This window comes from Helianthus annuus, chromosome 14 (genome assembly GCF_002127325.2).
Source record: "Helianthus annuus cultivar XRQ/B chromosome 14, HanXRQr2.0-SUNRISE, whole genome shotgun sequence".
Taxonomy (NCBI): domain Eukaryota; kingdom Viridiplantae; phylum Streptophyta; class Magnoliopsida; order Asterales; family Asteraceae; genus Helianthus; species Helianthus annuus.
This window is the reverse complement of record NC_035446.2, coordinates 50,286,512-50,301,761: the sequence shown is the minus strand read 5'-3', so window position 1 is coordinate 50,301,761 and position 15,250 is coordinate 50,286,512. Positions and strand designations below refer to the sequence as shown.

General features: G+C 40.3%; 1 protein-coding gene and 1 long non-coding RNA gene across 2 annotated transcripts; both read right to left on the bottom strand.

Annotated features, from left to right (window-relative positions):
- Positions 1-7,215: 7,215 nt before the first annotated feature.
- Positions 7,216-7,742, bottom strand: LOC110917502. The gene is made up of 3 exons (XR_002580606.2): positions 7,619-7,742; positions 7,301-7,545; positions 7,216-7,230 (listed from the first exon to the last, which is right to left on the bottom strand). It is a non-coding gene; the product is annotated as an uncharacterized LOC110917502 (long non-coding RNA).
- Positions 7,743-13,152: 5,410 nt separating this feature from the next.
- On the bottom strand, positions 13,153-14,050 carry LOC110918851. The gene is made up of 4 exons (XM_022163132.2): positions 13,991-14,050; positions 13,809-13,901; positions 13,581-13,703; positions 13,153-13,504 (listed from the first exon to the last, which is right to left on the bottom strand). Exons 1-4 carry the CDS (start codon positions 14,048-14,050, stop codon positions 13,178-13,180), a joined length of 603 nt encoding a protein of 200 aa, XP_022018824.1. The 3' UTR covers positions 13,153-13,177.
- Between the last annotated feature and the right edge of the window lie 1,200 nt (positions 14,051-15,250).

The following is a 15,250-nucleotide window of genomic DNA, read 5'->3' as shown; positions in this document are numbered from 1 at the left end:
TCCCGGTGCAAGGTCAATTTGAAATTCTACTTGACGGTGAGGAGGTAACCCTGGTAGCTCCTCTGGAAATACATCAGCGAATTCTCGCACTACTGGGAGATCCTCAATCTTACTCTCTTCAGACTGAGCGTTGGTAACTAGCGCTAACAGTGCAGGATACCCCTTTTGTAGATACTGTTGTGCACGCATGGCCGTGATAATCCCAACCATCGTCCCACTACGATGTCCTTGAACTAACAGTGACTCTCCATCAGGGAGAGGAATACGCAAAATCTTCTCCTTACATAGAATTTCTGCCTGGTGCTTAGACAACCAATCCATGCCTACCACTATGTCAAAACTACCGAGCGTAACGGGAAGGAGGTCAATATCAAACACCTGACCCACGAGATCTAGTTTGCACCCAAAAAGGACGTTCGAGGCTTCTATCGTCTTACCATCTGCTAGTTCTACTACTTGTTTAACCTCTAAGGGTGTTGGGGTTATCCCTAATCGTTGACTAAACTCTAGGGACACGTAACTCCAATCGGCACCCGAATCAAATAATACAGAAGCAATACGATCGTTAACAGGAAACGTACCAGTTACAACGTTGCCGTCATTCCTGGCATCCCCTGCTCCAAGCTGAAACACTCTGCCCCGAGCACCATTACCCCCGTTGTTGCCGTTATTGTTGTTGTTTCCAGCATTGTTGTTATTCGGGCGGTTGTTGTTGTCGTTGGCGTTCTGGTTTAACTGAGGACAATCCCGTTTAAAGTGGCCCTCATCCCCGCATTGAAAGCACCCCTTCCTGAAACCCTGGTTCTGCTGGGGTGGTTGTCCCTGTTGTCTCTGATTCTGCTGGTTCTGTTGCTGCTGGTGCCTGGGCTGTGAAGCCCTGCAATCCTTGGCCTCATGGCCCACTTTACCACACCTGCGACACGTGCGACTACATGGCCCGAAATGATGGTAGCCACACTTATTACACTGTGGTTTCTTTCCTGCATACGAGCCCTGACTTTGACCACTTCCCTGGCCTTGATTGACAGACGACGACTGGCTGATGTTGCGGTTGCTGTTGTCTGGCCTTTTCTGATTTTGGCCAGCACTGGATGCCTTGTCATAATCACTCCACTTCCGCTTGTTATCATTAGCAGACGCAGTGGCAGTGGGTGTAGCAGCAGCAGTGGCTGAAATGCGCGGAGGTAACGATCCGCTCTCCACCTCTTGATCCACAATCTTGTGAGTCAGACGAACGATCTGTGTCAAATCATTGAGATGGGCTGCAGTGACCAAGCTCTTCACACGCGGAGGTAACCCTCTAATGAATAACTCAATTCTCCTAGGCATAGGCCGGGACAAGTTTGGGCACATGTCGGCCAGTTCGTATTGTCGCTTCACATACGCTTCAACTTCCGACCCAACCATCTTCAAGTTGTAATACTCGTTTTCCAGTTTCTCGATTTCATCCCGAGGACAGTACTCCTCCCTGATCAGTTCTTTAAAATCTTCCCAAGTTGTGGCATTCGCTGCCTCAATGCCCAACAACTGCACTTGGGCGTTCCACCATGTTAGGGCACCATCAGCCAAGGTACCCGCAGCATATTTCACCCTGTCCCCGGCGGGACAGTTACAGATAGCAAACACGGATTCTGCTTTTTCGAACCATCTTAGGAGTCCCACAGCCCCTTCAGTCCCGGTGAAGGTCTGTGGCTTGCAGTCCATAAACATTTTGAAGGTACACACAGGCTGGTTAGGTTGGGGTTGCGCTTGTTGACCTAAATAACGGGAGGAAACACATTATAGGAATGAAAAGACGTGTATGTGGTATAAGAATAAGGAGTACTTGGTACATTCCGTACCAGCTTGATAGGCTGCTAGAGCCTCAGCCACGCGGGTATTGATTAGGTCAGTCAACTCAGCCTGAGTCATGTTGATGTTGCCACGTCCGTGTCCTCGTCCACTCATGTTTCTATAGTTGGGAATAAACCGGTTTAGAAATCGAAACGAGATGGAAGTCAGGTGTCATACAGATATCTATATACTACCAAGTTTGCACATAGTAAGGCAGAACCCTTCTCACGCTCGATAAGCCTCACTGGGACTTGCATGCACCTCGCGTTATTATTAAGTGTGCACCCATAATAATAAGGCGATTTGCATGTTCATCTCAGAGCCTCTTAGCTTGCGCTCGAAGTTTCCCCCGTTCAAATAACACAACAGCTGATATCATAGTTCTATGGTTCACATGAGTCGAAGAGTAGTGTCACACTATCAAGTCACTATGGTGTTTAATGTATCAGTTCATATACGTTGTGGGTGTGTGACTGCTAAGCAAGTAATGTATAAAGTGAGAGAGAAGCGAACCTTGCAATCTGGTGCTGAGTGTCATGATCGATTGTCGAAGTTGTTCGGTTATAGTCTGGTTTTACAAAACGTTTTAAAACCTAGTTCACTATAACCAGTGGCTCTGATACCAAACTGTAACACCCCCAAAATACCACCTGCGGAAACCCCCGCGAGGCGTATTACACATCAGAGTCTGAGCCACCAATCACATTGAACCAATAGAAAATACTTAATAAAACATGTTATCAAACCAATAATGTCGAGTAGCGGAAGCATATAATAAATTGTTTTGTAATCGTTTCATAATAATTCAAAACCAAAGTGTCAATACTAGCAATCTCATAGCTTCGATCCATGACAACTCCAGCACTCCCAGATAGCAAGTCCACGCTCCACAGTTAACGACCTACAAGCATGCAACAAGTGTGTCAGACTACGCTGGTGAGTTCAAGGTATTGCGTACGTGTGAAGTTACCGGGTATTAGTTAAGTCAACTCGTTGTATGTTTCTGATATCGTTGTTAATTCGTTTGTTGTACCGTATGCAGCGTCAATGATGGGAATGCCTAACTCCAATGCCCCACAGGCATTGGTAAAGTCAAGGTATCAAACAACCTTGACCAACTGTAGGAGGTCTTATATCCGCGTTACAAGTTGTCCCAGTAATTAGTTCACGCCCGTCCTTACGGCCCGGTGTGAGGGTGCCAAACCTAATAGCGCTATCAACTAATTACCCCATTGCCTTACAGGCAATCCGGTAAATGATTGTTTCTATGTTTCAGTTGTTTACCCCAAGTTTTCCTTCCAAATGTTTATCAGATGTCCCAAACCACCGGGACGCATGCTTGAGAAAATGCAATGAACTCACCTGGGGTTGCTCGGTATGATTCACACAGTTCAATTAAGTTAATAAGCAATCAACCACGTCCTACCAAAGTTATCATACCAATCAGATTCGCATTCAAGTATTGCACGTAAGTTCCACACGTATAATAACAGGCTGTGCAAGTATTCAACATGGTATTCCACGTAACCAATCACGTAAACAAGCATCACGTAAACAGACAGTGTCCAAGTGTTCAGCCCAATCTGTTGGGCTCGTATTTGTGCAGGCCCAACAACAGCATGTACGATTACATGGTCTCGAGTCGCAACAAGGAAAGGTCCCGAGTCGCAACCAGCGATCTCGAGTCGCAACCAAAGGCGGTTACGAGTCGCAACGGGACTCGCAACTGGGGTCTCGGCTTGTCATGGTCCGGTTACGAGTCGCAACAGGACTCGCAACCGTGGTTTCGGTTCATGCTGTTCGTGTCGGTGTGTGTGTTGGTTTCGACTCGCAACCGTGTGTGGTTTCGAGTCGCAATGGGAGATCCCGACTCGCAACCTCCTGTCGTAACCGGATGTGTAACTGATTTCCTGATTTACAGCTCATAATTTCCGTAACTGATTATGCACAAATTTGGAAATTCAATCATGATCAATTAACAGTTTTGTTTATCATCAAAACGGATCAAACAGCAGTTTCTAAACAGAATCATGTATGTTCATATTATCATCATCAAGAACAGTGGATCGGATCATGTGACAATCGATTTCATAAACTATCAAGCAACCTAAATCATGTTCCCAAATCATAACATCACAACCGGTTAACAAACATCATATCCGATTAGATACAAACATGGCCGATTCATGAACATTAACAGTTAACATCATAATCAAACATATTATCATGCAACAATACTCACAAGAACTTTCATATAACAACCAATTCCTCAACAATATTCAAACCATCAATAAACATAACAATCACTAACCGAATTAAAGAAGAGACAAGAATGATCCTCGGTTGTAGGGTGTGGGTGTGTCGCCGGGTTCCAAGTAGCCGAGAGGGAGAGAGAGTTCTTTAGGGTTTGTGTGTGTTTGTGAGATAATTGTAACAAATGAGAGAACTTCCTCCACTAGTGAGTGTTTACACGGTTTAAGAGAGTGGGCCGTCCCCTCATCGGGCCGCCCTAACGGTCTCGAGTCCATCAATCATGGACCGAATGAGTTGTGTAGGCAAATGGGTCGTGTATTCGGGTTATGTAACATATAACATATATCACGATTTCACATAAAACACATATATCATGTTATTCACTAATGTTCACACAATCACGTAATGTTACACAAAACAGGTTCGAAATACGAGTTGTCACAGTATCCCCAACTAAAAGGAAATTTCGTCCCGAAATTTGGTACGCACTCACTAACGTAAGCTATACAGGTTAAAGCTAGGTAGGTTACATCGTTTGCTGGTTTTCCTGGGGTGTCACACAGCCGACAGACCTTATCATGAAGGTTCCCTTGCTGATGCAGGAGTTTACGAAGACATGATTTCAGGTTTCTCATCTTCTTAACAACAGAAAACATGGCAAATCCTTGAATTCCTTTGGCCCATTCAGTAGCGACATACTGCCTAAACTCCGCTTTTGTGGTCAGAAAATTCGAAAACTTAAACGGCTTCTGCTTAGAACGAGTAATAGAAGATAATTTCATAACACAAGGAGTGTGATCAGATACGCGAGCTGGCTGAAACAACGCATATGCATCCGGAAACAAATCCATAAACATAACATTACCCAACACTACCCAAGGTTTATCATGAGCTAAGCTTTTATGTTTGCATAGATCCTCCCATAAACTTCTTCGATCTTGATATTTATTCTCAACATAGACAAAAGAACAAAGAAATACGTTAGAATCAGCTTTTAATTGAATCTGCGTGTGTATCACCCGATCCGATTGGGATAACACCATAAGTTGCACCTCATCCGCATCCCACCCCAAGATGATTCTGGTTCCTCGCTGACATAAACTCCCATTCGACGTCCAACTCCAACTCCGGAAGACACCCTTACACACTTTGACTAAATTGCTTACATTCACATGCGTCTCTAAAATGGCACAAACCTTCAACTGATTCTCAACAATAAGAACCTGGACCTCGTTTTGTTTCAGGGGACTATTCAAACCCCAAACGTTCCATGACGCCACACTACCCATTTAAACCCCTAGAACCAGGAGTGCTTGCCCCCTCAGGACGACTATCAGTCAAGTTGTTACCCATGAATTGCGACATCTCTGTTAGGTTAGACTCTAGAACCTCATCAATATGAATGTTGATCTTCTCAGGAACATCGTCATCCGTAGCTAATGCCTGGAACGAGTTTGCCAATTTCACCATATGAGGCTCATTAAGATCATCCTTCTTCGTTCCAGAAGTACTAGCTCCAGTTTTATTCATCTTTGGTTTATACATAAACCTAGGCTTTTGCTTCTTTTGAGTAAACGATTGCTTTGCCACTCTCCTCCTATCCGTTATAAATCCTTCCTCATCAACAATCACCTGTTTTGACTTACCCTTATCCACCTTACTACACGTAGCATCTTCATGTCCAAACAGACAACATGTTGCACAACGTAATGGCTTCCATTCATATTAAACCTTTACACGTTCAGTAATGTATCCCTCCTCATCCATCTTTGGTATAGCAAGAACGACATGGTCTTTAAGCTCATTCTCAGCATTTACCTCGATCATAGCTCGAGCATAACTACTTCTACCCCAATTCTCAGCGCACATATCAGCCGTGTAAGAATCCAGTCTTTTCGGAACCCCTATCTTGGATGCCAACAGACTCAAACCATCATCCGTGTAGACTGCAATCGGAACATTGTGCAATTTTACCCAAACTGGAACTGTTTTGATACCATCTTTTTTTAGACTAACCTTCGGCGACCACACATTTAAAAATAACAGGACTTTTCTTATCAACCATGGCCCCCCTTCCAAAATTTCATCATGCCATCTTTCGAATCAAACTTGAAGAAAAAGAATCCACTGGAGTTCATCATGAGCCTAGCGAATCCATACTTTGCCCAGACATTTTTTTGCATAGTATTCAACTACTGGGAACGGTAATCTATTTCCAAGAAAGTAACCATACAACACATTTTCGAACTTATCTTGAACCTGTTGAACGACTTTTTTGGTATAACTACATCCGCACCCTCCCTTGTCTCAAATGGTTCCATAAGTCTGAAATTCACCTCCCTTTTATTACGAGCCCTGGGTTGAAGTGTATCAGCATACGAAACCGGGCCATCCTTCTTACTAGCATCCCAAAAACCCTTATCCTCAACAGTACTTTGCTGAACCACATCAGGATCACCATTGGCCGTATCAACTGGTATAGTGATCTTTGTTAACTCATCAATAATATTAACAACATTCGTCCCCTGCTGCTGACTTGATAAAACTCCATGTCGAGGGCAAAACGTTTTGCCGTCAATATTTATTAACCTACTACCAAAACCCTTACTAGGGTTTTGTGATTTCCCCAAGTTATCAGGCACTTTGAACAGATTAGGATCCATACCACAAGCGTAAAAGAACCATGCAACGTAATCAACTCAAATAGAAAAAAAAACAAACCACGACAAAGAGAAACAAGAAACCCTAAAGAACAAGAAACGAAAAATCCTAAACCAGACTTCAAAAGATTAGAAACCAGGGTATAGTCTAGAAAACCTTCCTCAGAAGGAATCGACAAACCCCAATACCTAACCCAAATCGATCAAGAAGAGGATTGGAAATCAAAACTAGGGTTTCTTAGATTATCTCCAAAATCGCCCAGAGAGCCAGAGAGAAGCCATTATAAAGTTTAATTCATTACTATCTACAAATGTTGCAAAAGGAAATGATTGTAAACATAAAATAAGTACTAGTTTAAAGTGTTTTTCTTGTTCTTCTTGCTCCCTGTTTTTTGGTGCCATCTAGCGTTGTAAAACATACCTTTTGCTTTTTAGCAACTTGAGTTGTAGTGTTTTGTGTTTGAATGCTTGATAGATTTGGTATCTGAAGCAAAAAACATGAAAACAAATATCAATAGCTAGAGTAATTAATCATATATTAATAAAGAACAAACCTTTTGGCTAGTTTTGACAAGGTATTTTGGCCAAGCAACAAAAGTATTTTGTGCATCCACAACTGTTTTGACCTCACATGATTCTACCGGTAAAAATGCTGCTTCTTTTACAACTTTATCAATAGAAATCTATAGCAATTATCTTGTAGTGGAACTCCATGAATGCTTTGTTTTCCCGTTGACAAATGAATTGTACCATAAGCCACACAGTTGTTCATATTTATAGTATATAGAGTACACTTGATCTACAAAAAAAAATATTTTATATTAACATCTTAAGGTTAAAATCAATATAAATATGTATTTCGTAACACATACCTCTAGGACATTTGTTGAATGTGTATTATGTATATTTTCTTGTGATTCCAACTGCGATGATGTCCCAAGAAGTGAAGTCTCATGCGTAGACAAAACATCTTTTTTTCTAGTTTTCACATTTTCCTAAAAACATTGAATTAATTAAGTTATAGAAAATCAACAATCACACATAAAAACTATAAAAATTATGAAATTGTCAAACACTTACCGTTATCATTTCTTTTTGCATCATTTTAGAAGTGTTAGCATGAGAAGTGACTTCTGTTTGCACTACTTTACTTTTTTTTTTTTGGTAAGGGTTACCCCGGTGATTTTATATATCAACAAACCAAAAAATACAAGTAGCATGGAGAAACCCACACTAGTTCAAACATGGGACATCCCCCATGAGAGTACGCCAAAAAACCAAAACAAACAGCCAAGAACCACAAAAACAAACAACTAGACTATAATCTAGAAATAACAAACACAAAGAGATCACCCTCCGTCATCATCCAACTTGTTGCTACAGATCTCCCAAGCTTCCAGCAGTCTCCGCACCCTGTTACACTCCTTGAACTTTACTCCCATTAGCTTATATCGAACAGTTTGCAAAATTAAATTGCTCAGAACAGTCTAGCATTTCGCTCCTGCCACACAAAATAGATTGCTGCAGCAACTATAAGCCTGCTAATATAGTTAATCGCTGATTTAGAAGAAGCTCGAGTCCCCAACCAGTCAACTATAGCGTCCCATGCTGGACCAACCGAGCTCATCCCTCCTTTGTCACGAATCTTGATCCAAACTTGAGTAGAATAGTTACAATAAAAAAACAGATGGTTATGAGAATCAACATCCGCATAGCACAAAAACAACACATCATATTCATATTTTTCCTTCTCGAGAAATCCCATTGGGGAATCTTGTCTTGCGTCAAAAGCTTACGACGCATCACCAACCACATAAAGAAAGCATGCTTGGGAATACATTGTGGGAACCAAACAAATTTAACCCAATCCACCTCCTCTGCTCGACGTCTAAGTGAATGCCAAACCTGAGTCGATGAATGCTCAACTAAGTCATTACCATCCTTCCACATAAGCTGATCAGATGTGTTAGGCATCGTATGAAAATTATCTAGTTGTATTAAAACTGGAAACGTGTCCCTCCACGCCACTGGCCACCTCCAAATCCCATTAACATGAATCTCCTGAACTGTAGCGTTAAGAGAGAAACCTGCATTTGAGATAGTTCTAGGAGTCAGATAATTACCCAGCGGACCCAGATGACTCCACAAATCATACCAAGCTGACGTGTTACTACCATCACCCAATTTAGACCAAATTAACTCTCGAATAGAAGGTCTTAGCTGTAACATTTTCCGCCAACTCCAACAACTATTCGCCACCGACTTACAAATCCAGAAGCTATTTCCTTTGAGACGGTATGAATGAATCCATGCCACCCAGAGAGAATCACGCTTAACCAGAATACTCCAGATATGGGAAGTCATGAGAGCTTTATTGACATCCCCAATCCTACGAATACCTAACCCCCCTTCATACTTAGGAACACAAATAGAATTCCAAGACGCTTTAGCCTTTCCCTTATGGAACGATCCATCCGACGACCAAAGAAAGTTTCGCATTTTAGTTTCTAGCTCAAGAGTGATACGAGTAGGAAGGATAAACACAGAAGACCAGTAAATATGCATAGAAGAAAGAACAGAACTAATAAGCTGTAACCTGCCCGCAAAAGAAAGAAGCTTATTTTTCCAGTTAGAGATCCGCTGGTCTAGTCTTTCAACAAGAACACTGCAGTCTTTGTGTACAAGCCCAGAAGATATGAGGGGGACCCCCAAATACTTCACCTGTAAAGACCCTTCAACAAACGGCATGATGCTCAAAATATGTTGTTTAACATGATATGGCACATTACAAAAAACCCCCGTGCTCTTTTGGATACTAGGCACTAAACTAGACATATTCGTAAAATTTGAAAGAGAGTTCATGATACATTGTACCGAGTTATGTCCCCTCTGGCAAATAAGAATAAATCATCCGCGAAGCACAAATTGATGATACGTTGTTTCTCACATTTATTATGGAACTTGAAAGACTTATCAATTCTAGCAGCCCGTTGTAAAATACACGTCAAAATCTCCATAACAAGCGTGAAAAGATAAGGAGAAAGGGGATCACCCTGACGAAGACCACGCTTACCCTTAAAATAGCCATGAACATTTCGATTAACACACAACGAGTATGATGTTGTCAAAAGACACATCATGATCCACTCCACCATCTTTATATTGAAGCCAAACCCAATCAACACATTTTTCAGGAAGCACCAATCAACCGTATCATAGGCTTTCTGAATGTCCACCTTAAAAACACAACGAGGGGGATCTGTATTTCGATGGTAATTGTGCATTAATTCTTGAGTAAGAAGAATGTTGTCTGAAATTTTCCTACCAGGAACAAAGGCAGACTGATTTATACTAACTACTTGTTGAAGCACATTCTTTATACGATCCACAATAATCTTACTCACACATTTGAACAAAATATTGCAACAGGCTATAGGCCGATAATCTAAAACTGTAACCGGAGAGGATTTCTTTGGCACAAGGGCAATAAGGGTATGATTAAGTTGGCCAAGCAATCTACCTGTGTTAAAGAAATCAATAACTGTCAAAGACACATCATTTCCTACAATCGGCCAGGCACATTTAAAAAACGCAGCAGTGAAGCAATCCGGGCCTGGAGCCTTATCATTACCAATGGAAAACATAGCTTTCTTTACATCTTCTACCGTAACCGGACGAATCATGTGATCAGCATCAATCGGATTCACAAACTTAGTAAAAAGATCAGGAGTAGGATACATAGAGAGATCATCTTGGCAACCCAAAAAGACCTCATAATGTTTAACAAACGCATCCTGAACCGACTCACCTTCATACTCCACTCCATTTGTGTCCACCACAACTTGAATCCGACTTCGATGGTTCCTGTTCTTCACTGCTGCATGAAAGAAAGCAGTGTTTGCATCACCAGCTCTTAACCAGTCCATCTTAGATTTTTGCTTCAAAAATCTTTCCTCATCAAGAGAAGCAACCTGAAACTCAGAATTTAGTTTCGTCTCTAAAGTTCGAAGATCCGCATTCATCGGCTCCTTATCAATTTTTGTCTGAATATCATCTAGTTTAATACGAAGATCAGCCACCTTTTTGTGAAGATTACCCTGAGAAAAAAGTAAAGCGCGCAATGGACTCTTTAACAGCCTAAGCTTTTTCACAACCCGGAACTGATGAACCCCATTAACATTCATCTCCCAAACATCCTTCACAATTTTTAGGAATTCAGGTTTGTGGACCAAAAAATTTGCAAATTTAAAAGGCTGGCGCTTGCTAGGAGTAGATCTATTGATTGTTATGACACATGGAGAGTGATCCGATAACCTATACGGATGAAACACAGCCATAGCATTAGGGAAATCTGTTATAAATGAAGTGTTACCCATGATACGATCAATTTTCTTGAGAAGACCCACACCCTTTTTTGGATTTTGGTTCCACGTAAAATGGAAACCCGACTGATTTATATCCATAACTTCAATCTCCGACACACAAGCTTGAAAATCACGCATACCCATTGAAATAGAGGAAGCACCCATAGATTTATCCTCTAGATATAGCGCAGAGTTGAAATCGCCCATAATGAGCCAAGGCTTATCACGAACCATCTGCTTATGCATAGACAAATGGGACCACAATTCACGTCGAGTTATGTAATAGTTAGCCGCATACACAACCGAGCAAAAAAGCCACTTCTTTTCCTCTTTGACGAATAACTGAAGATGCATCACTTGAGAAGTTTGAGACAGTACCATCATGTCAAATATCTCCGAGTTCCAACCTATAATGATACGAGTACCTTTATCACACATACCTCCATTCGAAGTCCACTCCCAACGACTAAAAACTGATTTACAAACTTTACTTAGGTTATCAACATCAACATGGGACTCAAGGATTGCACAAAGGCTTAACTTGCTATCTTTAACTACCTTTCGAACCTCTTTCTGTTTTAAAGGGCGGTTCAACCCCCTAATATTCCATAAAGCTAGACTAACCATTGGAAACCCCTTGAGAAGGAGTGCTTGCCCCTTTTTTTCATGTGGATTACGAGTACCTTCCATAATAAATTCATCCGTTTCATTATATACTTCCACGACCTCTTCATCATCCGAATCTTGCTGACCACCTCCTCCACCTTTACTACTCTCCCCTGAGTCCAGATTATCAGCAATATTCAGAGCAGCAAACGGGTTCGGAGAAACAACCGAGTTAGACGGATCCGATTATTCAAAGATTCCTTCTGTTTAGGACCCACCGGCCTATATTCAAATTTCGGTTTCTGCTTATTAACTGGAAAGCCGGCTTCCGAGCCACTTTCTTGGCTTGAACATCCATGTACCCTTCATCATCTACAACAGGTTTCTTGTCATGTCTTCTTTCATGATCAACCGACTTATTAGACTTATCACCATTGTATTGTTTTACCAGCTTCCTTGGTTGCTTAGGACAATGATCATCCGCATGGCCAAACACACAACACAGGGAGCACCTATGAGGGTTCCATTCATATTCTACAAACATAGTCTCCTTAACATATCCATCGCCCTGAAGATCCGCAACAGCCATAGTTATCTCCTCTTTCAGATTCTTATCAGCCGACACTTCAATCAAAGCCCTAACCTAGCTACTCCGTCCGCAAGAATCCAAGCACATCGAGGTGGTATAAGAATCAAGCAACTTAGGCTCACCAATCAATGTCGCAATCAAACTAAGACCATCCTCTGTATAAGCAGCTAGAGGAACATCATGAATTTTGACCCATAATTGTACTTTCTTCACCTCCGTTTTAACTAGCTTGGTACTCGGAGTCCACTCACATAAAAACATAGGTTGAGATCAAATAATCCATGGGCCCTCATTGAGAACAGCAATCATACCCGAACGATCAGCAAACTTGAAAAAGAAAAATCCATTCGCGTTCATCAAAGACTTTTGGAGCCCATACTTTTTCCAGTTATTTTTCACAAAGTAATCGACAACCGGGTAAGCGATCCGATCTCCCAAGAAATATTCATACAACGTGTTTGCTAGTTTGTCAATTACCACCCGAATAGAATCCTTCGGCAAAACCACATCACAATCATCACGACGATCAGAACTAGCAAGGGATCTAAAATTGAATTTCCTAATATTAGCATTAATCACCGATTCAGCATATGATATAGGCTTAACCCCCTTGTCCCTCTCATGCTGAAACATACTGGTATCCAAAGAATTTACCTACAAAATGTAACAAGGAAGCAATACAGATAATACGATTCGATAAAACAGGGAAAATTTCTGAAATTGTAATGTACATGGTAAATTTATATAAATAGGTTGCTATTTATGGTAGCTAACAATGGTTAACATTTGAAAACTATTAAGGTATTAATTTGGTAATAAAGTAAGTCACTTACTAGTGTTTGTGACATTTTGTCTGCAGATAATGAACATATTTATAATGTTTGTCCTTGTGCAGCCAGATGAGCTAAAACTTGATTAAGTGTGTTATTTGTTTCTGCCATCTGCATCGAAAGGGTCTTAATTTGTTCATCTTTTTTCCCACGCTCAAGTCTCTCGTTATGTAGTTGAAACTCCAGTTGTGCAATTCGTTCTTTTGATGATCCTTTTGTTCGAGGACTCTGCCAATATCTATTAGAAGTCACTCCATAACCAACACCTTTTAAATACCCACCTTTTTCTTTGCCAAATACTAATGTGAGTGCATCTGTGCCCGGATCAAGGTTCACGGATCCATCTTTAATTTGCGTTTCAGTGTCAATCTGTAGAAATTGTTAACAAATAAACATGTATTATAGTAATTAAAAATAAACCAAAAAAGTTTAAAGTTGAAGTTACTATTTTATTAGCTATGTCTTTTACATCAACATTCTTGTATTCTCCGTTTTTGTTTTCCCTTGCTTTCCTCCATATTAAAGCACGAGAGGGGATCTCATCAACTGAAAGTTTGTTATTTTGTACCTTGTAATATATACAACAAAAATAACGAACACACACATCAAACATACAAACAAAAAATCATTATAAGCACAAAAAAACATACTTTAATTGAAGAAAGGAAGTTACCAATTTGTCTCTTAGATAAGCATATCCTCCTCGTCCCAAGTGATGATCATAAACGTATTTTGATCTTGCTCTTTTTGTCTTATTTGACACATCCTTACAACAAAATTTGTAATTATTTCATTAGAGTTTAAAATTATACTTAAATTAAAATAATGATGAACATTAGAATAAAAGATTAAAACCTTAAACTTGTCTGATTGTGTATATGTTACAAACTTGTCCCAGTCTGTTTGCTCCACCATTGAACGATACCTCTTAGGAATCCGTGCAAGTTTCTTTGGTTTACCTAAGTTAGGTACTATGTATCCCGCATACACTTTCTTCTAAAATTTCGAAGCAGGTCACCAAGCCGAGTCATTACAAAACGCCTGCGACATGCATCAATGTCATAAAAACGCTGCAATATATAATACAAGTTGTATGTTAGTCACATGAAAATGTAAAAATACATTTATAATTAAGAGAAAAGAATTAACCGTTGTTTCCTCCCACAATTTATCCTTTACTTCTGTTGGCACTGTTTTCCATGCTAAAAACCTAAATCCGACATATTCTCTTACTAGGTCTCCCAAAAAACTTGAAAGTTCTCATCTATATTCCCCAGAAAACTTCTCCAATTCATCAAATGTAACTTTGTGTTTTTTTTCCACCCGAGTTTGTAAATGTTGTTCACATGTTTGGTAACCTGGTCAACCCCCTCTTTGGTGTTTTTGTTTTGTGTGCTGTCAAATCCATATCCGAGAAATCTCTTTCAGATTCACCTGTCAAATCCCTATCCGAGTAATCGCTTTCTTCTTCAACTTCCATGATGCTAGAAATGAGTTTGACAAAAGTTGTTATTATATACAATAAAGAGAATGAATAAATTTTCCAGAAATGAGAACTGGAACCGGACCGTTTAAAACTGATTTGGAACCGGGTTAAACGGTTCTTGTAAAACGGGTTGTCAGCTAAATCTCAAATTAACTAATTTACACCCCTTTTCACTTCAACATTTTTAGAACAGCCTAGTGCTATTAGGTGGGCTGGTTTTTGCTTTTGAACATATTAAAATAAGTATGCGAACTTATAAAACATAACAATATCAAAAAGCGAAGTTCCTTTAATTATAATTATCAAACAACGAACTTGTTTTACATATTAAAACCAAACAGCGAAGATCATATACTTTTAAAAATCAAACAGCGTACTTCAGTTACTTTTCAGCATCAAACAGCGAAGTTCAGTTGCTTTTCAATAGGAAACAGCGAAGTCGGAAGTTCATTCAATTTTTAATACAAAACAGCGAACTTCTATTAGTTTTTAACATGAAATAGGAACTTGTTAACTTATTTGTATGAAACTCGCCCACATCGTGTCATCTTTTTGTTTCATAAACAAAACCAATGCTCCCCACGATTGTCAAGAAATCTTGAAGTTACGTAATTATCTTGTGTAGGTGT

Excerpts from the sequence above, each read along its gene's own strand:
- LOC110918851 (XM_022163132.2), bottom strand. The coding sequence starts at position 14,050 with ATGGTGGAGCAAACAGACTGGGACAAGTTTGTAACATATACACAATCA. Across the intron at positions 13,704-13,808 it reads CTTATCTAAGAGACAAATTG|GTACAAAATAACAAACTTTC; the intron begins GTAACTTCCTTT and ends ATATATTACAAG. Across the intron at positions 13,505-13,580 it reads AAGACATAGCTAATAAAATA|ATTGACACTGAAACGCAAAT; the intron begins GTAACTTCAACT and ends CAATTTCTACAG.